The sequence below is a fragment of the Nipponia nippon genome, unplaced genomic scaffold, assembly GCF_047370975.1.
Source record: "Nipponia nippon isolate SJK-2023a ecotype South Korea unplaced genomic scaffold, ASM4737097v1 scaffold_4, whole genome shotgun sequence".
Taxonomy (NCBI): Eukaryota; Metazoa; Chordata; class Aves; order Pelecaniformes; family Threskiornithidae; genus Nipponia; species Nipponia nippon.
In genome coordinates this window covers 10,222,582-10,246,980 of record NW_028262358.1, presented here as the reverse complement: position 1 = coordinate 10,246,980, position 24,399 = coordinate 10,222,582, and the positions used below count along the sequence as shown (strand labels likewise).

The 24,399-nt window shown below is 43.0% G+C and overlaps 1 protein-coding gene across 8 annotated transcripts in view; it reads left to right on the top strand.

Annotated features, from left to right (window-relative positions):
- The window catches only part of MEIS1 (Meis homeobox 1), a 234,056-nt gene that overhangs the window by 193,807 nt on the left and 15,850 nt on the right, over positions 1-24,399 (top strand). For all 8 annotated transcript variants that reach the window (XM_087775860.1, XM_087775864.1, XM_087775859.1 and 5 more), the window contains one exon: positions 16,607-16,683. In XM_087775860.1, the coding sequence (XP_087631986.1) occupies positions 16,607-16,683 (77 nt within the window). The remainder of the gene's footprint in view (positions 1-16,606; positions 16,684-24,399) is intronic.

The following is a 24,399-nucleotide window of genomic DNA, read 5'->3' as shown; positions in this document are numbered from 1 at the left end:
AGCCCTTGCATGGAAAGCGTCATCGTATTCCTTTCAAACATTAATTTGCATGTTTTTCTGCCATTTGTGTAACAGATATTTTTTTCCTTTCCTTTTTTTTTTTTGGTTTGTTTCTTGATCATCTCTGATATTTGAAGTTTGGGTACCACTGTCTCCTTTCTGGTTCCCCCTTCCCTCGCTTTTCTCTTCCTTTTTTCTAAAGCACAAAAATTTGCTGGGGAATAAAACAAAGCATCTCCACGGGGTATAAGGGCTGCACACTGCTACTGGGAGCACTGGTGAAATGATGACATTGCAGAAGGGCAGATTATTACTTTTGGGCCTGTTGAGGACATATTTGCGTATTGAGGCTGGATGAGAGCGACTGGTGCTGAAGGCTGTCAGGCCAGGGCTGAGTGATGACAGACCCTTGTCATTTGCCCGCATCCAGCTTCATTGCTATGGTGACAATATGCGGCGATGAAAGTTGCCACTGAGGGTCGGACAGCATCCTCCATGGTTGCCGTAGCCAGCAGCATCTTTGCGACAGCATGTTCGAGCTGCTGATGGCCCTCGGTGTCAGAGCAGCACCAAATCTCTAATGACAGAAATTCCACGCAGGTTTTCAGGTACACAGGGAAATCGCTCCTGGCGCCGTCACCAGCCTCAGCAGCTTCTTGCGTTGGTGACAAAAATTGTCTTTACCTGTTTTAGTCATTTTTATGTCCCTCACAGTGGATTTCCTTGATTTATTTTGTGCGACACACAAGCTAGGATATATTCTGGTTTTACAGCCTGGCACTTACCTGTGTGGCAGCACGGGATGGCCGTGGTCCTCCTCCTGCTGCACGTAAAGCAAACATATTAATCAGCGTTTAGGTGATGACCGCTTGCATTAAATATGCATGCAAGGGGCCCCGGTGAACGGGCTCTTTTGTTCCCGGCCAAACCAGGAGGGATCAAAGGTCAGCGGGAACCCAGAAGCCATCAGTCAGGACGGGTTTTGCTGGATCCCAGGGCTGTCGGCTCCATAGTCACCCCTGGCAACCTGGGCGGCCACCCGCTTGCCTTCTCCACCTCCTGGTGCAGCAGCGGAGCATCCGCTCTCCCAGTCGCCATAAAAAGATGCCGACATGAAGTCGGCATATGAAATACAGCGTGAGCATCGCCGTGCACATCTTTGTTATCGAAGTCATTTGAGACTGAGATTAGAAAAAAGATACGTTGGCTTTGTAGCAAGCGTTTAGCAGCGTTTAGGATGCATTTTAAGGCTGCAAACTCATTTTTGGTTTAGCAGCAAATGGCAACTTGGAAAGAAGCAGCAACATGCTGCTGAAACATGCTTCTAGGTTTTTGAATATAAAAGTTGACTTTTAAAAAAATTTCTGGTATGGTATTTATTCCCTTTGAGCAGATCGATTTATTTTTTTCCCTCTTCCCTGTGATGTTAAAGTACATTTGGCAGTAATCAGTTTATCCTTATTAGAAGCCGTGGTAAAAGGCATAGTTGCTGAGTCAATTCACTCCGTTGAGCCTTAATGTGTCCCAGTCCCCACCCCTTACAGTGAAAACATCATCAATTATAGGGCTGACAGGAGCCTGGGACTCGATGTAAGTTGCTCCTTGGGGTTATTCATCTTGCACCAAAAAAACTGGCACTCAGCAACATTCATCACTTCCCCCTACCCAAAATGATTGAGTAAACGGTGGGGTCAATTATCAGAGGGGGAAAAAAAGGGGGGAAAAGGAGTTTGAATACGTTGGAGGCAGCTTTGAGTTCATACGGCAGGAGAAATAGAGCCATCAGCTGACGTGCACGCTTCCCACCACAGTTTAATGTTGCTGCTGAAGCTGGAGGGAGGCTCAGTTATCCTTCACCCAGACGCCTTACGGTGCTGCTTCTCGTGGCCTGACCTGCAAGAGCTTTTCTATTTTGGCACCCGTGCTGGAAAAGCAGCTTCAGCACTGGAAAAGCAGCTTCAGTGCTGCTGCTGCTGCTGCGGAGGTGTGCTGGGTGCCTGACCCTCTCTCGGCTCTTTAGGGTGAAATACCTTTCAAATGCTACTCAGTTTGCTCCCACAATACATATATTTGTTCCAAACGCCCTGAATCCCTTCTGGTGGGAGATATTTCAACGCAGGATCTTCGTTCTTAAATGTGATACAGCAAACCTTTTCCCCAAAACCTCCAGAAATACAAAAGTATGGAATAAAATGTGCTTTGTTACCATCACCTCCCCTCCCAACAATACAAAGCAAAAAAGCCCGACCAGCTTAGCAAATCTAAATATCAAAACCTCAAACTTTGGCATTATTGAAATTTTCAAAGTTATCTTGGGAAAAAAAAAAAAAAAGACTTTGCTTCCCTTTGCCCCAAAATATAATGCAGTCATGATAAGGCAGGAGAAATTCCCTTAGCTGTACACCTGGCTTGTTTTTACGCCCGGTGCTGCGGTTAGATGGTTGTCTAAATAAACAGAGATTAGGTGGAGGGCTTTATCTCAAAGCTGGCACTGGTTATCACACCGCTTCCTCCCACTCCCTCCCTCTGATTGTGAGTTGTATAAGAAGACTTAGCAAGCATAACTTACAGCCGATAACCTTTGAATGTTAGTTCAAGGAAGCTGTGCCATAGTAACAAAAAAAAAAATCTTGCGAACTCCATCACAGCCTATTTGAACGAGCGGTAATTTGACTGTAATGCTGATTTAAAAGAAGAAATACTTGGTAAGCTTTTTGCTTTGAGAGCCCTATTTGAATTTGGCCTGATCGATAATTTTAATATTTGAATGGTAGTAAAAGATGCCAGGTATGAACTCGTGTTTGTTCTTCAAATCATCTCTCTACTGGGGGTCTTATTTTTAACTTGGTTTAACAAAGGGAAGCTGTAATGATTCATTTGGACAAATTGCTCCAGCCCTGCCGTTGGAGATTGAATTGATCTTGACTCAGCCCTGGAAGAAACCACTGTTGACATTTGTGTTTGATGGTAAATTTTATCTATCTATCTATCTATCTATATATATATATATATACACCAGCACGTGGGACATAAAAAGAGGCAGCAAGGTAACAAGCGGCTTATGGCCCTCCGTAAAAGCAAACAAGCAAACTCCTCGTGGTTCTGCATGGGCATGAAATCAAAATACATCTTTTCCAAGCATATCTTGGCATACTGATGGGTGACATGCAACATGCGAAGAGGAGGAGAAAGGTCTTTGGGGTCCTTGCGACATGCCTTCCAAAAAAAAACCAAACAACCACAACCAGGGAGAGGAAGGAGGGGGAAGGCGTCCACGCGCTACCGCGAGGCAATGTCATCATGATGTTGGGAAGCCAACTCACAGCGAGCGGGTGAGCGCGGGCATCTCTGCCCTTGTCATTCGCAGTGCCATGCGCCCAGTTACACAATGCGTAAAGGCGAGGGTTATTTCTAGGACAGATAATTGAACATTAATACTCGTTGACATTGTCGTAGGAATGATATGTCAAGCTGACAGGGCCTATGTGGTTACATCTGCTGATCGGCTGCAGACGAAGGGGATGTTTGGCAGATCAGACCCGGGGCCTCGCCGCTGCCGAGCCAGGAATGATACAGCCATTAATCATGAGCTACCATCTTGGGCTGTCTTCCCTAAAACAGTGGTCAGGTCCCTGCTTTTGGGGCTGGAAGGTGTAGTTTGCAAAACTACGTCTGATCCCCATACGTGCACGTACACTTCTGTGTGTGTAAAGATATGTATGCGTGTATAAAACGTATTAAACAAGAGCATCCTTAATGCTGCGTACGCATGAGTGCTGCCGTTGTCTGAAACAACTGTTTTCAATCTACTAACGTAAAAATAAAAGGAAGTGGTGTAGATGAGAAGTTCTTCAGAAGGATTGAGAGCATGATCAAGTTTGATGAGGTGTTTCTAATTATCTCTATCTTAGGAATTAACTGACGTAAAAACGGTAGCAGAATTAGCATTTTTTCTTTTTAGCATCTTTATTTTTTTAGCATCTTTTTTGTGTGTCTCTTCTTCTGGATGTCAACAGACCCTTCAAGACAGCCTGCTACAGAAAAAGTAGTTACATTGCGATCACTCTTGTCCCCTCCCAGCCGAAATCCCACACATGATGCCTTTCAATATCATTTTTTAACAAGTCTTCGGAAAGCTAATGCCTTTGTCACAGTATTTCTGCAGCCAGACTTAGCTGCACGAGGAACTGTTCAGAGGAACGAGGAGCAGACGGAGAACAATTACAGGGGCCTCTGACACCAGAGTCAGTTCTACTTTCTTAAAATAGGGCTAAACATCATGTTTGTAATGTCTCGCATATAGTTTGGCTCTGCATAAAATGCTATAAAATAGGGCCCTTGAGAACATCCATTATCACATTTTGGTTAACATCACAGATTTTAAAAATCCCCATTGCACCGAAGCCATGAAATAAAGCTTTCATCTCTAAAGATCTAGTTTCTCTTTGTTATTAAAATAAATGAAGCTATTAAACAAAATATATGCATATAATAGTCAAGTTCGTCATTTCGTATTATCAAAAAGATAAATTCGACTTTTTTTTTAATTGGAGCAGTCATCTTAGAAAAGTTCGTGTATAGAATGAGATCAAATGTGTTTGGTTGCTCTTTCTTACTTTGCAACTTGTTAGTGGTGACATTTTTTTTGTCTTTAGCTATGTTCGTTTAGGTCTTTCTAAAAGAAATGTGGAGTTTTGTTCAGGAAGGAGGGGGAAGCAGAGGGACTTTGAGCTTGGTATGGAAAAAATTAATTGTTTATATGTTATTATCCTTGCGAATTATTAATGGCCATCCCATCATAAATATGCTGAAAGTGGCATGCTATCTCAACGCTTTTGCTTCCAAATACATTGATTGTCTCTTTTATGGTAGTATCTGTGGAGGCATCTGCATGTGCATGGTGCTTGATGTGTTCAGACCTCGAAGGAGCCCAGGCAGGAGAGGACGGAGGGGATGCTTAGGCTGGGCATGGGGTGGGCACTGGCTTCTTGTAGCTGACTCTCTTTGGGTTTTTGAAGAGCCCCCTCCAAAAACCCCTGTCCTGGCCTTATCCATCCATCATCCTGTAGAAGACACCCACCGAGGGTCTTGCCTTACAAAGATGAGGACGTATGCTTTAGGCACCCCAGGCTTTCGCTGAGTTTGCTGCTAATCACCATATCTAAAGTTACACAGGCTCAGACAGGTTTGCCATTTCAGGGCTTGTCCCCCCAGCATTGGCCAACGCTAAGCCCCAGGGAGTTCCACGCTCCATGAATATTCCCACTGAAATGCAAAGTTCAGTCCCGTTGACCTGCCGTGAGGGAGGATACAGTTTGGTCTTTAAAGGTTTTTGAAAGCGAGGCAAAATTGGTGGAAAGTTGCATCGACTTTGGAGAGGGAACATGTTATTTTTTACAGGGGAGCCCTTTCGGTCCAAGCACATTGCCAAAAGGGAAGAGTCACATCCTGGAGACCATCCAAGCCTTTTTAATGAGGTTTTTATAAGGACAGGAATCAATATATAGTGAACTTGTGGGCAAATGCTTGTTAATTTAGGGTTAAATCTGGAGATTTGGGGGAGAATTGGGATGTCCTTTTTCCCGGCTCTCAGATCTAAATTGCGCTTTTTTTGGTGCACGTCCTTGTGCATATAAATATCATCCTCGGAACGCACGTCTGTTTTATTCTTAAATCATTAGCATTATCAGCCGTGTTTCTTTGCTAAGTAGGGTAAATAATTAATTAGAGCAGTTGTTTTCTTTTGGAGACTTCTTAATTCATCTCTCGGAGTTAAATTTTAGCCCAGGCTGGTCAGAAAGTCTGTATTTCTGTACAGGTCCGCACCCTGATGCCAGCCAAAGGGATTTCACACACTAAATGCGTGTAGAAAAATGAATTCTCTCGTCAGAAAGCAGAACTGCTTAGTCAAGTTTACTGAGTTAAAATTGGGCTGTATTATTCATATATGCAATCTTACTGAACTTGGGCTATTTTAGCAGAAGGGAACTCATTAGAGCTAAGGAATGAAGGAGGTAATTTATGAGGGACTCTCGTTTTAAAGGTAAAAATAATAGAGAGTGAACTTATGGGGATGTATAAAATGAGAGCACCTGAAATAGCTTGCTGGGTGTTGGGAAGTAAAGCCCAGCTCTAGCCCAGGTAAACTGCATTTGAATTTCAGCCTCAGATCTGTGTACGCTCCTATTTGGCAGATGCTGAATTGATAATGCCTGTGTGTTAAAGAATTCTGATTGTTTCTTTTGCCACCTTCGCAGCTTATGAAAATGCAAGTAGACCTGCCTAATGAATATTAATAAGAGTGATGGCTGGGTAACATATAAACTTGTGGCTCTTTGGAGCTTGGATGAGGTTAGTTGGAGGATTGTTGTGGTTGGGCATTTACATGCTTTTTAAGAATAAACTTCCTGAATACTTTTATATTCTCCTTTAAAAGCTGATGTTTGTTCACAGTGGCATGCTTGCGCATGCTTGGGTTTTTTTTTTTCCCTTTTCTTCTCTACATAGATAGTGAGATTAATACTACAGACGAGATGTCCATGTTTTTTAAAACATGGCAATTTATTAGATGAGCGGAGAAAGAGGCCCCATCTCTTAAATTTACCTTCAGTCCAGGGTTAATTATATCAATAGCAACGGTTTATTTTATTTTCCTTGTTTATTTTTGCCTTTTCCCACACCCCATTCTCCCAGACAGCTGCAGCAGTTGTTAGCAGGACAGGGAAATGACACTGATTCTGGATCTCCAAATGTCCTGCGAGGCTTTAAAGTACATTTCATGCAGTTAGTTAATAGGGCGGCTCGTTAGGCCCGTCGACGCGGACCTCACACATGGCATTATAATAGCAGGGAGACGGTGTTGTGGAGCGGCTGGAGGAAGGGAGGGCTCTGAGGACCCAGCTCTTCAACCAGAGCCACACGGGCAGGAGCTGCCACCTCATCGGAGATCCTGGTGAAGCCAACGCGGCATCGGGGCTCAGCAGCCACGTTGGCAACTTCCCTCTGTTTTGCCAGCGCTGTTCCCCGGCTCTGCCAGAGCAATCCTCTCTGGAGCAATCCTCTCCAGACCTTAGTTTACTCACTTGTAAAAATCCCCATTACCAACCTTTCTGCCTGTGTCACAAGTCCCATTTGATCTGCTCTTCTTCCCTCAGACCCTGCTCCCAAAGGCTGCTAATTATGCAAAAAAACAAGGCGCCTTTTTTAATAACTTCCTGCTTATTGAGAGCTGCAGGGGCAGGCTTGAAAAGGAGGACTCGAGCAGTTCAAAACTCAAAAGGCAAATAGAATCAGAGGGATGTTTATTTATTATTAAAAAAAAAAAAAACTCATCTCGATAGTAGGGATCTGTGCCTGACTTTTGTGTTGCTGCGCGGGGTGGAGTTGTTTTGTAAAGTGGTGGTTTGGGGCATTTTCTAGTGCTTGCAGGTGATGCAGCGGTGAGAAGGGGGTTTGTACGTGTTCCAGGTCTAGAGATACTTTTCGAGGGTTTCATGAAGACTCGGTGAGGAGGTTTTAATCAAGATTCAGTGATTTAAGATGCCTCTGCATCGTCGTTGCTGCTAAATACGTAATAAGACTTACTCTGCATTCACTTTACAAGTAAACTTATTCTTTCTAAAACTTCCAAACATGAGGAAAGCCTCCAACTTTCAAAAGAGAAACACTCACACTGGCGCAGCGCATTTCCCCTTTTGCAAAAGGCCTTTTCTTTCCCTTCCCTTGTCATGACAAAAAGGCTTAATTTTTCTTTTTTTTTTTTGGTAGCCAATGTAAGGGGAGAGGGAAGAGGGGGAGAGTCATTAAAATGCAGTTCTTTCAATTACGTCCCGTTATTTGTCATCTTTATTGCTTTTCTATAGTTTTCAGTGCACCTTTAATAGTACGCCTGGTCAGAAAAGGTGAGCTGGAATGTGAACACACTTGGCTGCCGCCGCTGCCGTCAGTGCCTACGAGCTGTGCTCGAATCCCCGTCCCTGTAGATTTTAATGTCCCCGCAGACTGCTGGCAGCCTGCTTCCAGCTGTGGCAGGCATGATGCAGTGAATTGCTTTTGAATGTTCTTTACTCAAATAGGCAGTAATTACAAGCTTAAAGAGGTTTAGTGGTCCAGTAAACTACATAATCACCCCTGAATTAGCCTGGGCTCATCAGTTGCAGTCCAGCAACCTCAAGACTGCTGTTTGTATGCAGGCTTTATCACGTAGCAACCTGAGCAGCAGGTGTGGAACAGCAAGAATCCCCCATAAACACAACTGTCTACTGGGGACAATGATCTCTAATGAGATGAGGCTACAGCATCACTGTAATTTAAGTGGGAAAATTAACGCCAGAGAATGCATGCTACTTCCAAGAGTCTCTGCTTCTTTGGAGAATGGCGGTGTTTTGCTGGCTTGGTTTTTTTTTTTTTCTCTTTTCCCTCCTCATTTTTTTTTCCCTCACGGATCTTTAAATGCATCTTTTTTTTATGAAGAACACATTGTGGTTTTGCTTATAAGTTGAGTGGGCTTTATTCTTTTACAAGGATACGTTGTGAATATTTAATGGTGGACGGGGCATCTGTTCAAGGACTTTCCATGCCAAAAAAGCGGCGTTGCAAAATAGCAGCTTTATCTTTTCATTTCCTTCCTCGGTGGTGGTTTGTTGGGGTTTTTTTCAAATAGAAGATGTTCGAATGTAAACCCCCCCTTGTCTTGGCATTGGAGATTGGCACCTCGACGCGGTGGTTGCCTTGAACTCTCTTTGTGCGACTGCTTGGTCCCTCCATGAGAAGAAGCGGCCGAGCTTATGGCAGTAGGCTTCCCAAATTGCTTGGTGGCTGCTCCAAGGGTGCTGTCACCCCAGGAAACCTGCCTAAAGCTCCTGCTCCGTCCTAAAGCCTGCGGTCAATATGAGGGACCTTGCTGAATACAGCAGCCCTCCATCGTGCTGGTCGCTCCAGCATGTAGGGTAGGGGAGGTAGGTGTAGGGGAGCGTTTTTATCCCCCGCTTACAGAGGGAGCTCCTGACATACCGAATGCAGCCTGAGAAAGAGAGCAGAAAGCACAAATAAAAGCTTTCGGCTTAGCTCTGTGGGATTACAGCCGCTGGCACTGGCGTTTCCCAGCGATTGCGGAGTTATTTCCGAGCCCACCTGTTTAGAAAGTCATTTGAGGTAGATAAGGACAGTGACTTATTGCTGAGAAAAGGCTTCTGGTTAGGAGATATTTACCTGAGCTAATCTGTCTTAGACCGGCTCTAAAAACAACAGCAGCGCTTTTACAGAGTTATCAGGTAGTCGGGATTTCCTTTAGCATGCCGAGGACAGGGATGTTTTTTCCTCCTTCCCAACAGCCGCTCACCTAGGAAAGGCTGAGGTTCACCTTCCTGCCTTTCCGCGGCCGCCTGATAAAGATGCTGGCTTAACTGAAAAGCTAGGTTTCAAGGATGTGAATTTTAGCTCTGACACGGTTGGAAGTCGGATGATGCATTTCCTCGGTTCCTTTGGTGTCACTTGGATGTAATACTTCATTGTTTTCGGCCGTGTGCTGCGATGAAGAGAGTTTTGCTGATCTTTCGGATGCAATTTTTCTTTTAATTACCCTATCCTTGGTTATTTTTAGGCTGTGGTAGAGAAAAACAAACAAACAAACAAACAAAAAACGCAGAAAATGGGGCAGAGGATGGGAAAGCGCATCGCCCATGTCACATTAGCACAAATAATCTTGACGCTAGAGCAAAAAATCACTTCTTAAGCGTATTAAGAGAAGTTAACACGTGTGTGCAAGTACTCTGCGCGTGTTTCTGCATGCGCATACATACAGGCACTAAAGGAATGTTTAACATGGGAAAAGCTCCGCTCAATTACCCGGGTATGGTGTGGGAGTGTCTGCATAGACTCAACTTAAACTGAAGGCTGGTGGGAGCCAGAGTAAGCTCCAAACACTGAGGTCTATCAGAGTGTCTCCAAAAGGAAATAGCAGAAGCACCATTGCTTGGACTAGCTAAAGCTCAACTGGAAAAGGCAGGGGTAATAATATATGGTATGGAAGGAATAATATTGTAGCAGCCAGGGGATGGATTAGATGAGTTAAAAGGTTTTTCCATTTTCTGACTTCTGTAATATCCTGTGCAAGGGATGATCTGAACTTTTTTTTTTTAATGAGTGCTTGCATTATGAATAATTTGATGGGGCCACCAGAGAAGTATTGGCAGCGCATCCCAAGCCATACCATGTCTCTCCATCAGCCTTGGAAAGGATATTTATATTAGCGAGTGCCAAAACTTGTTCACAGACAACTCTTGCAAGAAAATTATTTACAAAAGGGCAAATGGGAAAAAAAGAGAAGCACAGAGCATTTTTTTCCCCCGGCATAACTCCTTCATTAAAAAGTGTTGCTGTTGCCAGTACCTCTTCCCCACCTCGTAAGCCCCCGCAAATAAAACATCTTTTCCACCCCCCTGCCTGCAAAACCAACGCAGCCCGTGTTTAATCAGGTTGCACTGTGAACACACGTTCAGATGTCAAAACTTCTGGGGCATTGGCTCTGTATTTTACACCCTGTGTTTGCCTTAGGAATGTCAGATTCTGCCTCCTTTCCTCACCTTTTATTTTTTGGCAGGGTTGCCAAAGCAGCCTGCAAAACCTTTTGTAAGGGAGGTGATGGGCAGTGTCTCAGAGCCCCATCTCATAGGATTTGGCTGATGCCAGTTGAGCGGCAGCGTGTGGCCTTTCCGTAGCAATGCAGGGATGCAGCATCTTGTCACCTTGCATATTTTGATGCATTTTTAACTTTACAAGACCGAGCACTCTTGTTGATATTGCATTCATAGTTTGCAGTTCAATAACTCTGGCAGAACCAGGATTTATTAACAGTAATGCTATGAAAAAAATCTTACCGCGGGGATATTAAACTATTATAATAAGTTGAGGAAATATTTTCTTTTGAAAGAGGAAAAGGCTGGCTTTGTCTGCAGCATGACCGTGTCATATGGACTGCGTTTTCTTGCTGCGCTGAAGAAGCAACGAGGAGTTTTAAATGCCAAAGCCAGCTCACACTTCAACAGCATTATCAGGCTGACTCACTGCTCTTGGCCAAGGAAAAGACCGTGCAAACTTTGCACAGGCTTTTTTCCTCCCAGCCTCATAGATGCATTTCTAATAAAACAACTTCCTTCTTGGTGCTTAGTATTTCCTCCGACATGCAAGCCGGTCCCACGGGATCAACAGGATCGAGTCTGCAGCTTCCGAGTTGATTTCCACCCCCCCGGCCCTCCCTTCCTAGCAGCTCACCTCAACTTGGCAACTTTTTTACAGCCTCGCCTGAATATAAAGCAGGTCGTGGGGATGGTCTGCAAGCCCATTCACGCAGCCTGCAAAATAGGCAAGGGGACTCAATGCGTTCTCTTTATTGCTCCCTCTAAATACGCCGGTGGCCGATGAAGAAAGCAGGTTGACTTTACGGATAGTGATCCAACCATTTTTTGGCTACTTTGCGAATGCAGGAACCCCTGTTATTCTTTCGGAGGCCGGCATGTGTGAGGATCCAGGACTCGACTGCTATAAATTCAAGCTCTGTTCTTAGACTACACCATGCACTGCTTTTGTAATGCAAATGGCAGGCACAAAGTGTCCCTTTGATAATGTGCAGTCAGGAGACAAAAAAAGCATTCACTGCAACAGTAAAACTAATTCATAAAGCTGAGAGACAATAGGAAAGCATTCTGGATATTAAAAAAAAAAAATTTATGGTAGATAAACTTGATCACTAATGTAAACAGTTCAAATGCAAACCAGGAGAAGGTAGGGGAAGGGGAGAGACCCAGACTGCTGTGCCGCTGTCTTAGCTAACCCTGGGCAAGTTTGGGTAAAGCAAGGATTCGGAGTTCAGCATAAAACCAACGTGCAGTTTGTCTCTGGAGGGCTGAACCTTGGTTTTTATTCTGGTTACTGAGTTAAGTGTAGGCTGGGTTGCTCTTCAGAAACAAGAAAATCCTAGTGTTGGGGTTTTTTTCTTTTTATTTTGAGGTTAGAAAACAGTTAATAGACACTCCTGAGGGCATACATTTTGGGGGGGTAGTTTTCCTCCATCACCTACCAGAGTTTAGCTCAAGGTCATCTCGCCTTGGTGCATTACGCTGAGCTGTGGAGGAGGCGGAGGGCTGGAGGAAGGGGATAAAAGGACTTCCGAAATGGTTCTCCCGGCGCGGTCAGCCGAGCGACAGCGCTGCCGCGATAAGGGCGACGCTGGATGGTTGCCACAACATCCTTATAACGTAACGTTCAACCTTTGGGTCGGGGATTGCTTCTGCCTCTGTGCTGCGGTGGGGCTGGTTGGCAGTGTTGGTGTTGAGATGGTTCGGTGCGACGAGGAATTAGTAATTCGGGGGGTGAGAAGGGGCGGTTTTGCCTCCCGTTATCTCAGCAGTAAGCTCTGGGTAGGATTATTTCATATTTTTCTGCGACCATTACGATGCGCCACTATGGCGGGCAAGGCAGAGAGGGAGGGAGTGTTATTGATACCGGGTTACAGATACAATAAAGTGTGTCACTGTCCTGGCATCCAGCATTTGCAGCCTGGGGTGGAAAATTTGAGGAAAGGAGTACGTTTGGACAAGGGATATCATTAAGAGACAAACTTGGATGCTTTCCATCTGTATCTACTGGAGACTTCACCCATTGGCTGTAATCAAAGGTGGTAAAAAAAAAAAAGTCTTATTGTTTGTTTTGCTAAAAATGATCTCGGCTGCATTAAAAAGGGGCTTGTATTAAGACTGCTGCTTCTAAATACCATTCATAAAACAGTGACGAGAGAATATGATGGAAAGTTACATTTTTCTCTCTGTCACTTTGATTTCTTTGTTACTGCTGAAACGACTGCTCTGACTCATATTTTGCATAGTTATTTTTACCTTTTCAAATGTTCCTTAACTGTTCATATTACCCTGGGCAAATCCCCCAGGGATAATTTTCATTTGCATGCAGACTTTGATGGTGTTATTAAGCAATCACTTTCTGTACTAAGTCATTATTAAAAGTAATACCACAGAGCCTCAAAAACACATTAATGGTGCCAAACAATCCACATTTCAGCGCTAGATTTATGGGAAGAGAAAAGCACTAGGTCTCATACCGCTCGGTGGAGGCTGCTCTGTAGTGCTGTAGCAGCAGCAGGCATGATCAGAAAGTACCGGAGCCAGATTCAGAGTCCTCATCTGTTGTTAGCCTTATTCTTTCAAATGCCCCCTTTTTTTGTTTTCAACCTGCCTGCTTCCTACTTTTTTTTCCCCTTGGATTTGCCGTTTTCCTCCTGCCTTGGCACGAAAGCCTGTCTGCAGTCTTCCAGTATACACAAGCTGGGCTGGTTCTGGGAAGGAGGGTCAGCCTTCCCATCTGTAATCACCATTTTATGGCTTTCACTCGAGGTGTTAATGCAGATCAAATGGAAAACACTCCAGCAAGAGCGTTACAGCTTCTCGCGCTGCCCCGGGTACGGTCCCAATCGTTAATTCTGATTATAAGACCTAAAGGTAATTCTGTTTGCTCTCCTAATGCATTGCAGCTCTCCCGGTGGTCCAGTGTCTCTTTTCTCCAACTCCCATCTTGATCAATTGTTTGCAAATAATTAAGCTTTTAAGAGATAATGGTAGGAGCTAATGTACACAACAAAGTAAAGGTCTCAAGTCACTGTTTATTGAACAGTGGTACAGTTTGCTTTGATATCCCAAAGTGATCCGGAGTGAGAGGTGGGCTTGCCAACTTGGAGTCAGCGCAGTGGGTTTAGACACAGACTTTTATATATATTTATATATTTATATATGTCATAGAATCGTAGAATATCTCAAGTTGGAAGGAACCCGTAAGGATCATCAAGTCCAACTCCCTGCTCCTTGCAGGACTACCTAAAACTAAACCATATGACTAAGATATATATTTTTTTAATATATTTATATATATTTTTAATATGTATTTTGTACATATACACACAAATGTAATCCACATATATATGCAAATATATCTACACATATCTCTGTGCATGTGTCTTTATCCCTTTAGACAACCACTAGAAAGCTTTTGGCAGGCACCTGTCGTTCTCGCACGGGTGAAATAAAGACCAACAGCAACAGTTTCGACTGAATTTCCTATTTCTTCATAAAATGGCAGTTCTCAGGGTTTCCCCCTTTCTCTCTGTTGCAATGTGATGTCTGCCTTTGCCTGTAGCACAGGCCTTCCTAGCCCTGTGGGTGGGAATGCAACAAGGCTTTGAATGTTTTTATAGCAACCTAGCCTGTGGCATGCTGATTCTTTGTCAAGTCATTTTTATTTTATTTTTTTTTTTAGCCTACAAAGGAACAACTCGTACGATCCACAGAAAGCTTATATAATAAGGATGCCCAGTGTTTAAGATATTTTAAACCACACCGAATCATAGTTAAAAAGCCTGCCACATGGTGAACCTTTAGCTAAGAGGGATTAGCTACATGAAGTCCTGACTATCATGTGATTATGGCAATTATAGATTTATCATGAAATTAAAAGTTTATGCTGTGCTAGGCTATGAAAAAAAAAAAAGTCAGATGACCTTAAACATACCACAATTTGAAGAATTTGGGGTTTGGTACTTTTAAAGCAATTATTTTTACTGTGACTATATTATTCTGATGGCTAATTTTATCCAGTCTTGTCTATTTGGAAAAAAGTCCAGAACAATTGAAAATTGCTTAATGGAGACAGAGTTCTTAATTCCAATAGCTAGAGGCTGTCTAGTAATTATTGCTTGCTGCATGAAATTAGACACAGTTTGTTCAATTACTTAAAATTAGATGACATGTAAGGTGGCAAAGCGAAATAAGAAAAAGAAGAATAATTTTGTCCTCGCTTGATAGAAAAGTAATGAAATGGGAAGTAAGCTATAAAGATGAAAATGTTACAAATCACCTCTGTAGGGGTTTTTTTTTGAAGAGAAGCAAAATGTTATGTTCAGATAGATGGACATAAGTACAACTGTTTGTTGTGGATGAATGTGTATATAAGGCGGACGATAAAATTCATGCTATGTTTTTGCATGTGTAAAATGCAAATTACCCGTAAAAAAGAAGTAAAATACCCTTCCCTATGTCTTCCACTTTGCAATTCTGGAGCTGTTTCATGTACATGCGGAAAATACAGGGGGTAGTTTACAGGTGTGCAGGTTATCTGTGGGCTTACTGTCAAGAAAACTGTATTTTTAAAAGAATGGGAAATTCCCCACCATTTTTGGATGAAAAAACCTGTATCTTTTGGAGCCGATGGCCACAGTTGTGGGCTTTGAAGTGGGCACGTTGAGCAAAGGGGAGTTGCTGGAGTTACAACAAAAATCCTGTTGGTAAAGTGAGGTGATGTAGGCATGTAACATAGCCATTAGATGTCAGATTATGCTGTTAACAAGAATATATAAAATCTGCTGAATAGTTACGATACCAATAAGATTGCGGAATTTTACGAGGTTTTAAATTCTTACGCTTTACAAGGTTTCAGTTTACATCTCATGTAATATTACGCCAAAGAATACCTCCAAAGACTATGGGAATGTTTCAGGAAAAAAAAAGGAATGTGTGTATAACAGCAAATACTTTGTGACAACCAACTGCTAAATGGGATGTTGGGATAGGTCTAACCAGTTGTATCAAATTATCTTTATTGAAATGTTATTAAGTACCTTGCAGCAGACCAGGTCTGAATCCGATGTGCACTGAGACTTGGGTGACCAGGTCAGGAGCTGAGCCAGATCCTCAAAACGGGGTTTTTACTGGGAATTTTTACTGTTACATTTGCAATATTTGGACGTTTCCGTTCGGGACAGTGACATTTTTACATGGAGGGAAAGGACAGAAATGATATTTCTAAATTGCAAACTTGGATGTGGTTTTTGCTGTTGATTTATTAAGCAATCTGTATTCATGCAGAAGCAAATTTTCTGAGAAAGCAATCAAGTTCTCACAAGAAACTCAACTTATGATTGAATTTTAACATTATCTTCAATTAAACCAGTATTTATTTTCTGTCTCTTAAGATTAGTGCAGCACAGCTATGTTAATGTCAGGCAAAAATGTGCTGATCGTTGACCTTGCGTTGGCCTGTGTTCAAAACCCAGGCGTTTGTTTATGTTCAGGATGCTGATCTTATTTGCAAATTATTTTGGGGCACTGGCGAGATTTGTCTTCACTATCTCAGAAAACATCAGCGTGTTTTAGTTTTACAGAGAAGTGCTTTATTGCATTCTTCATTGTTCTGTGAAATACAGAAAAAAGCAAAAAGGTGATTTGACTCTAATCGGTCATTTGAGACAAGCGCAAAAACTTTCAGCTAATGCAACAAATATCCTTCTTGAGTATCAAGGTACTGCCAGTATCCTAAGCAGTTATTTCTCCACTTCACTAATCTTTATAATTGGCTTGTCTTTTACTGCCATTAATTAAGTGATGTAGTAGCCCATTAATAATTATAAAAGAGTGACACACCTCAGTATTTTCACCTTTCAATAATAGATGTCACGCTTCTGTTGTTTTTTTTTTTTTTTAATTTAAAATAAAAAGTAGGCAAAAAAAGCATTGTTTTAAATGTATATATTTATTTTGGTGTCTTATAGCACCCTTACCCTTCAGAAGAACAGAAAAAGCAGTTGGCACAAGACACAGGGCTCACTATACTTCAAGTGAACAATTGGTAAGTAATTTTCCTTAGTGTTTCTATATGGCCGCTGGCACCCTCCGGCTAACGCTTTGCATTTTTGAGGACACACCTTGCCCTTGTCTGCTCCCCCCCGCAGCAGTTTATTGATGCAAAAGAAATAGAGCTGGGTGAGTGGTTTCAGTTATGGGAACTAGAAGGTTTGCTACCGCAGAAAACAAGCAGCGTTTATTTTCCCATCGCTTGGGCAGATTTCAGTGTCTTCGCATTTGGGTACCAGTCCTCCTTCTGGCTGAGGATGTGTCTTCTTCAATAGGAAGCCACATCCATTTTGAGAACTTTGGTCTTGGAAGAGGTTGAGATGTTGGGTGAAAAAAAGGGGCAATTGGCCCTGTTTCTGCAGAGCACATTGTTATTTTGGGATGCTGTCATGCTTGTTTTAATGTTGTTAGTGGGGTCTTTCTTTTTGACTGACATCCTTCTATCTCTTTACCAGTTTGTATTAAAAGTCAGTTTGTGAAAGCTTGCATAAACTTTGAGGACGATCTGGCTCTTTGCTGCTTAAGTACAGTGTGGAACAATTTTATTTATTTATTACAGCTAAGGGCTGCTGGAGCCCCTGGTCTGTTGTTGTACTGATTTGTTTGAAGGAAATGGGGATCTGTGCTGTTTCTGCAGTGGATTTTGGGTTGCTAGCTGTCCGGGATGTGGTGAAGGCAACCAGTGAAAATTACTTGTGATTTAAGTATCAAAACACAACACCGAACCCTTAAAAAAAAAAAGTTTGATTTATTACTCTTTGTTACTGCATTGAAATGCAGGTTTCTCCCACTATCCCAGAACAAGTGTCATATTTGAAGTGTATTGCAATCTAATACCTTGTAAAACTAAGTGTATCTAATTAATTGTTCTAATATTTTTAGATTAGTGTTTATGATGGGAAACCTTATCCTCTTTGAAGTAATACCCAGAAAATGGCCAAGGCAAATGGCGAGCCTGCTGGGGAAAAGGGAGGGAGGAATGCCAGTTTGCAGACAAAAGTATTTTTTTTCCGTTCAATAAGTGTCAGAGATTAATATTACTGAAGCTCTGATTACATGGCCTAATCCATTTTAGTGAATAAATTTGGTCTTGATGTCCATTGCACCTACATTAACAAACCCTCCTCTCTTAGAGAGAGTAGGAGCCTATGGGAGAGATTTCAGATATATTAAACCCCATTACAGAAAATGTAATTTCTGTCAATATAATCCCATGTATTCTTCAATTTAGTACTTTAGAGATAACAAGCTACTTACAATATATTTGCCTTTGGAGGATTAATTTACAAAGTGCACTATCTGGGAGACGCAGGCGGGCTCACATAAGCATAGCTTGTAAGGGTTATCAATTTCTGTGACCCCACAGCAGCCCTGGGAGATCAATTTTTTGAAGGCCTTTAAGACACTGAATAAAGGAAAATACCAAATACTTAGCGTATGTGAAGTATGCTTCCAAGATACTTACTTTAAAACGGAGGAATAAAAGGCACTAAACATAACATACGTGTACTAAGGAAATGTAACCTTTTTGGCTCAGCCAGAAAAAATGAGTGTTTGCTTCAGCTTTACGTCCTCCAGCCTTCATCCATGCGATACCCTAATTTATATGGTTGTCCTTCAGTTTAATGATAGGCGCTTTGGCCAGTTGAGAAGCTGTGTACGTTCGTCAGGGGTCTTATTTAACGATGGGTGGAGCGAGTGTGTGCTGCTTCGGAGGGGTCCGGGAGCGTAAGGTTCGGTGTGGGCAACTGTGTTAGTTTAGGATGGGCCATCAAAGAAATTTTTTGAGATGGTGAACGTGGGATGCTTTGAACTAAAGCTGGTGGAATTTCTCCCGAGTGACTTTCCAGGGTGTTTTTCAGTACCCATCTCGCCTCAGATTTGTGGAGTTTTTACTTTGGTTTTGTGTCAGATGTGTTTTTATAAGTTCCTTATGTGCAAGGAGAAAAAAAAAAAAGTAGGTCAAAATACATTATAACTGAAGTCTTGTGGATGTAGGGCAGGCTTCCTCTGCTTGAGCTAGTTTGGTAATTCTGCTGTGGTGTTACAATTGTATAAATTATTGAGAAGATTCCCCTTCCCAGCCCCACGAAGATTTAACGCTATAGAGCCGGTCGGGGCTTTTTTAAATAACAGGTATCCATATATGGTGGGCAGAGATGCCAAAATATGGTAATTCAACCCCTGCTTTTTGTAATGGATGCTAAGGAACAAGGAGGCTGTGAGGCCGTGGCTGAGTGTGCAGGTTGCACACACACACACATACACGTGCAGCCTCAGGAAACGTCCAGCCATGGGGTGACCAACGAGCTGCTTATCCTCTCCTGAATCCTGCGGATATGGGCAACCCTCTCCCAACCTTTTCCTCAATCCCTTTTCTTCTAAGGCGGTATGCAGGAGAAGAAACTCTTCGTGCCTAAATTGTTTGCTGCAGGGAAGAGCTAACGTATCATTTCTGGTTAGCTTTGCCTTTCTTCAGTGGGCTCATAAGTCATTCAGCCACGACTTGCAAAAAATTTTGCCTTCCTCCTCAGATTCTTCCAAACTTGTTAACACACATGTACATTTTTGTATTAATGATGAGTCATTGTAAATCACTCTTGCAGAGATTAAATAAAATGCTGAAGGGCAGGCTGGGTGCAGATCAGTCATAAATTATTGGCAGCAACACAGCATGTGGGAATACATGAAATGTGCATGAAAAACGTAAACTCATGTCTGGTAGCATGGTCGTTAGCCCAGACTGGGAATGCCGGATTTTCTGGATGGAATTAGAAGTTTGCCACAGAGCAGTCAGTGAAGAGAGCATTTGTTTTCTGCAGATTGAAAGCATTTGAACAATTTTTTTTGTCATATTTTGAATGCCTTTACAGTATGTGCTAGTTGCATACTTCTTTTCTCTGCCGTAACGAAAAAAATGGTGCTTTTCACATACGGGTTGCCCGGTGTTTAAGCTCCCCGGGTTGATGCACACAACTCCTATTGATGGTGGAGGAGTCACAGGAATGGGGTGATGATGTGAGACGTGCCAGAAAATGTATCAGTGGTAGGGCATGTGTCTTTAAAAATACCATAGTTTTAACTTGACCTTTTTCCTTGGGTTGTTTTATTTTTTAAAGTAATGAAATAATCCACGTGGAGGATTTTTCCCTTTTTTTTTTGACGTGTGACGATTTTGCTTGCGAATCACTAGCGTTGCCTTTTAGGACCATCTTTTTGTCACAGTCAGATGTTTCTGTCATGGGAAGAGGGAGCCCTTACCCTGTTGCAAAAAAAAAAAAAAAATCTATGGCAGGTAGGAAGGTAGCAGAGTTCAAGATGTCGTTAGTCTAAATGAACACTTCGGATCTCTGTCCTGTTAGTCGTTTAACCTCGCAGCAGTTTAGGGTTCGAGGAATGGTAACGTGAACTAGAAGGGAGGGGCACTTGCATGATCTTGACAGCGTTGCATACATGGACATGGAAGGGACCTGACCAAATACAGGTTAATAAGGTGCTTTTCCCCAGCGATAAAAACTGTGATTGAAATATCCAGGAGGTGTGATCCAATCACTTCTTACCTCAGTTGAGAGCCAGCCAGGCTATATTGAACAATCTGTGCAGTTTTCTTGTTTACTACATCCCAGCTGAATCTCTTCCCGTTAAGAACTAATGGTAAATAATTACTGGTGGTACTCTACGAAGAAGAGAGAGCAAGTCTCATCAAGGGCTGCATTAGGTGTCAGGTGCTTGTTTATGTTTCAGGAAAGTCTAGATACACACAGATAAATGTCTGTATATCTGTAGAATAATGTGCCTATATAACCTCTCTATATATGCATGTCTATATGTGACTATCTCTCTAAATAGAGTTGCATACAACTGCATTAAAATGATCTTAAAAAAAAAAAAATATTAAGTTTGAAAATTCAAATCCTTAAAGCTCCAGCCTTTTATTAGGTGTTTCCATTCTGCTTTTTCCAAAATACCCTTGTGCTATCTAGGGCACAGACCAGACAATGATGGAGCAGCTAGTCAATATTTTATCTTACCCTCATTCTTCAGTGCTTCATTTGTTGAGCTGTATTCAAACCGTGCTTGAAGATGGAATTAATAATTTCTGCTGGGCTTTCTTATGGCGCTTACGGCTGTAATACTCGAGTCCTCCCCTGACCTCCACTTGCCTATGTATGCATAGAAGGTTGTGGGTCCACATGATATTTTTACCGTTCCCCTACAAAGAGAGAGAATAGTGTTGTCCCCGTTCACAGGTGAAGAAGTGAGGCTCAGGGAGGCCCAGGTCCAGCACAGCCACCAGTTTTGGGTTGGTTTGGGACTGTGAGATGACTCAAAATGACAGCATGTTATCCACATTTAAGGTCAAATGACCACCAAGTTCAGTGAAAGCTCCAAATTTTTCATGCCTCGGCATCTTACATTGCCAAGCTGCAGTGCTGGGCACAGAGGAGAGATGCAAGAAATCAGTAGCCACTGGGGAAAAGTTTGGGTTTGATGCTTTTCTCAGTAGCTCCCAAGCAGTCAAAGGCAGACACAGAGCTGAAAATTCCCTTCTTCAGTGCAGCGTTCAGCTGCTTCAGCCAGGACTGCTTTGCTTTGCTTGCCGTTTGCTGCCTTATTCGTTCAACTTTGACAAAATTTATTTCCTGTAGAAATCAATCGTTCTACATTCTAGTGCCCTGGTTTGTTCTTATAACAAACATAACCATCATTGGGGTGGTTGAGGCATTGGGCCTTATCAAAATTGTACTGTGAGCTGGTAACTGAACTGTTTGCGTATAAAGCAGATAGGGTGTAAGCAGCTCTAGTAATATGGTTTCCTAACTCTTTGAGTTCTTGATTTTATGACTTTGGCTTCTTTAAATGTCAATTTTGTGTATAATTTCCTAGGCTTGCAAAAAGAAAAAAACAAAACCCCAACCAAACACACTGGAAAAAATGATCAAATAATGTAAATTTCCCTAATCTCATTCTTGGAGACACTCAAGTTATTTTTGCTGAAACTTTATAAGGAAGGAATTAAAAAAAGGCTCCAAGACCAGCCTGAAGATGACTTTGCAGAATCTGAGCTGGGTTTGCGATAGGAAGACCAGACCACCTTACTGGTTGTAGCACAACCAGCTCAGGGCATGGACACCCAGAAATACTTTATTAGTCTTTTAGCCTCATCACCAACACCCCTCCGGCAGGAAATTTTCTCCTGCCTCCATTTCTTTGCTCGTGGGTAACCACAGTGGTAGAGCTTTGCCACTGTAGTCGCATGGGGCAGGGGATGAAGCTCTTTGCCATGGCGAGGGCAGGCAGGGTGGCATGGTGAGGACGGGAGGATTTTGCGCTTCTCACAGGGGGTTGCTTCCCAGCACCCAGCGACCAACGCAAAGCACCACTGCAAAGGGTGTCCTTCCCATCTGCTCACCGGTTGTGCCCGGTCCGGCTTGCAGATGGCAGGGTTACGGATGGAGCAGACGGGGGGGGGATGCAGATGGGGGGGATGCAGATGGGGCAGGTGGGAGGGATGCAGATTGGGAGATGCGAATGGGGGGCGTGGGGGAAGATGCTGATGGAGCAGATGGGGGGATGCAGATGGGGGGATGCTGATGGGGCAAATGGGGGGCTGCAGATAGGGCAGATGGGGGGATGCTGATGGGGCAGATGGGGGGATGCAGATGGGGACAGATGCAGATGGCACAGATGCGGAAAGCCCCTGCCCACCCCTCCGCAGAGGTGCAGGGGAAGGAGGAGCAGCTGCATGGCTCTCCACCCCGCCACCTTTTGGAAAACAGTCCCAGACCCCTGTTGTCTCACTGTGATTTTTTTATCATAGCATGTCTGGGGTTCGGTGCATCTAAAGCACACCCCAAACACCCCCAAATCCAAGTGATAATGTTGTCTGGCGATTCCTATGTGTGGAGCCCCGTGTCAGCCCCTTGGAGGGGATGGAAAGGCTCCTTCATTGGGCTGGGCATTGAGCATAGACATCAGCCTCACTCAGTTCCTTCGCTGAGGGTGATACTCCCCCTGAGCAAAAGGCCAGCACATGACCAGCGCACCACTTTAGTCCCACTTAAGCACTATTTTTAGGGTGTAAGTGGGGGAGGAGGCTGGCAGGGAGGGAGCATAGCAAAAGCAGGTGCTGGTCCTATACGCAGGGGTGGATTTTCACCCCCGCTGCCTACCAAATCGCAGGCTACGATAAATAGGCAAGCTGTTCGGTTTGCCACTTTGCAGAGCACGTCACACGCAGGGATTTTTAGTCCTAGGCGAGTAAAATATCTGCTTGTTTTCAGATGTATCTATTACTGCTTTTGTTGCAGTAAACAGATTAAACGAGAAAAGGTCAAGATGCAATTTGTATCTGTGTAAGAACATAATAAATACTTTGCCCAGTAATCAGATACAGTAAATACAAGTACTTATTTACTTGTAAATGTTAAAACATTCACAAATTATCCTCTCAACTTCAGCACTGCAAACTTAACTGTCAGATTTTGGAAACTATTTACTTTTCTTCTTTATGTGATTCAAGAATACATATACAGATGTTATTTAAACACTGTTTTGTTAATGGGAATACATGCAAAAGCAGGAAAAATAGAAGTAAGAAAGAGATTGTATGTTGCAGGTTTAACGAATACGTATGGTTTGTTATTCCAGAGTAAAATAAGACAGTAGGTGTTTGCGACATGAAAATCATGCCCGCCCCCCCCCTAAAACACAGCCCCCCAAGAAAACCATTAAAAAAAGGATCTTGCTGGGTGAATTGTTACACAGTTTGAGCAATTTGGAATATGTGCAGTAAATTAGCTGTTCTAAATGTACCATGTGCCGGGCTTTTCAAGCAGATTTTTACATTTATGTTTTCACTAAGTCTTAGCTAATTGTTATGCCTTTCACCTTGAATGCCAATTGTAATAATAATATTACATCTGTAGTCTATTTCTCTGTTCTTAAATTACAGCAATCAGGAATACTCACTAGGTAAAATCCTGTATAGTTACTCATAAGAAAATATTGAAATCAGACGAAAAAATGTTTAGCTTGCATATTGCCTTAGACAGCCCTGGAGAGCTGCCAGGCAGCCAAGGTATTATTAGAAAAGCTGAGCAAATAGCTTGCAGGGGGAAGAGTTGTGAATTCAGAGCCATCAGGTACCGTTGTATCACCGGATTTTAGGCCGGTGGTTTTTTTAGTTCAGTAAAGCCATTTAAAAATACAGTGCAGTGGTTTTAACCTGTGGGGTTTCGTTTTGGCGCGCGGGTTTAAGGAGTAGCAATACAGTTTTGGCACAAAACACGAGTGTTTTTCCAAAGGGGACAGATGCTCGGAGGAGGTGGATACAGAGGTTTTTTGGGGAAATGCTCCCCTTGGCCTCCAGGATTTCAGGTGGAGCAGAGGAAGGGTGTTCACCCTGGAGAACTGATAGACCCCGGCGGTCTCCGTGTGCCCCAAACTGCCTCAAAACAGGGGTCACGACGTCCAGGAGCGCTAGGGGAGGATGTTGCTCCTAACCTGACATCCCCCGGATTCAGGCTGGGCAAAACCCACAGAGGAAACACCATTTATTTCAAGAGCAAACGTGGAATCATTTTGCACGAACTAACAGACTAATTAGCGGTGCCCTGAGCATTGAGCAAATAAAATAACTGGTGTTATTTTATTCACACAGATGCTTTTTTGAGAGGGAGAAAGGTCAGTTCCCACTGCAGAGCATTGT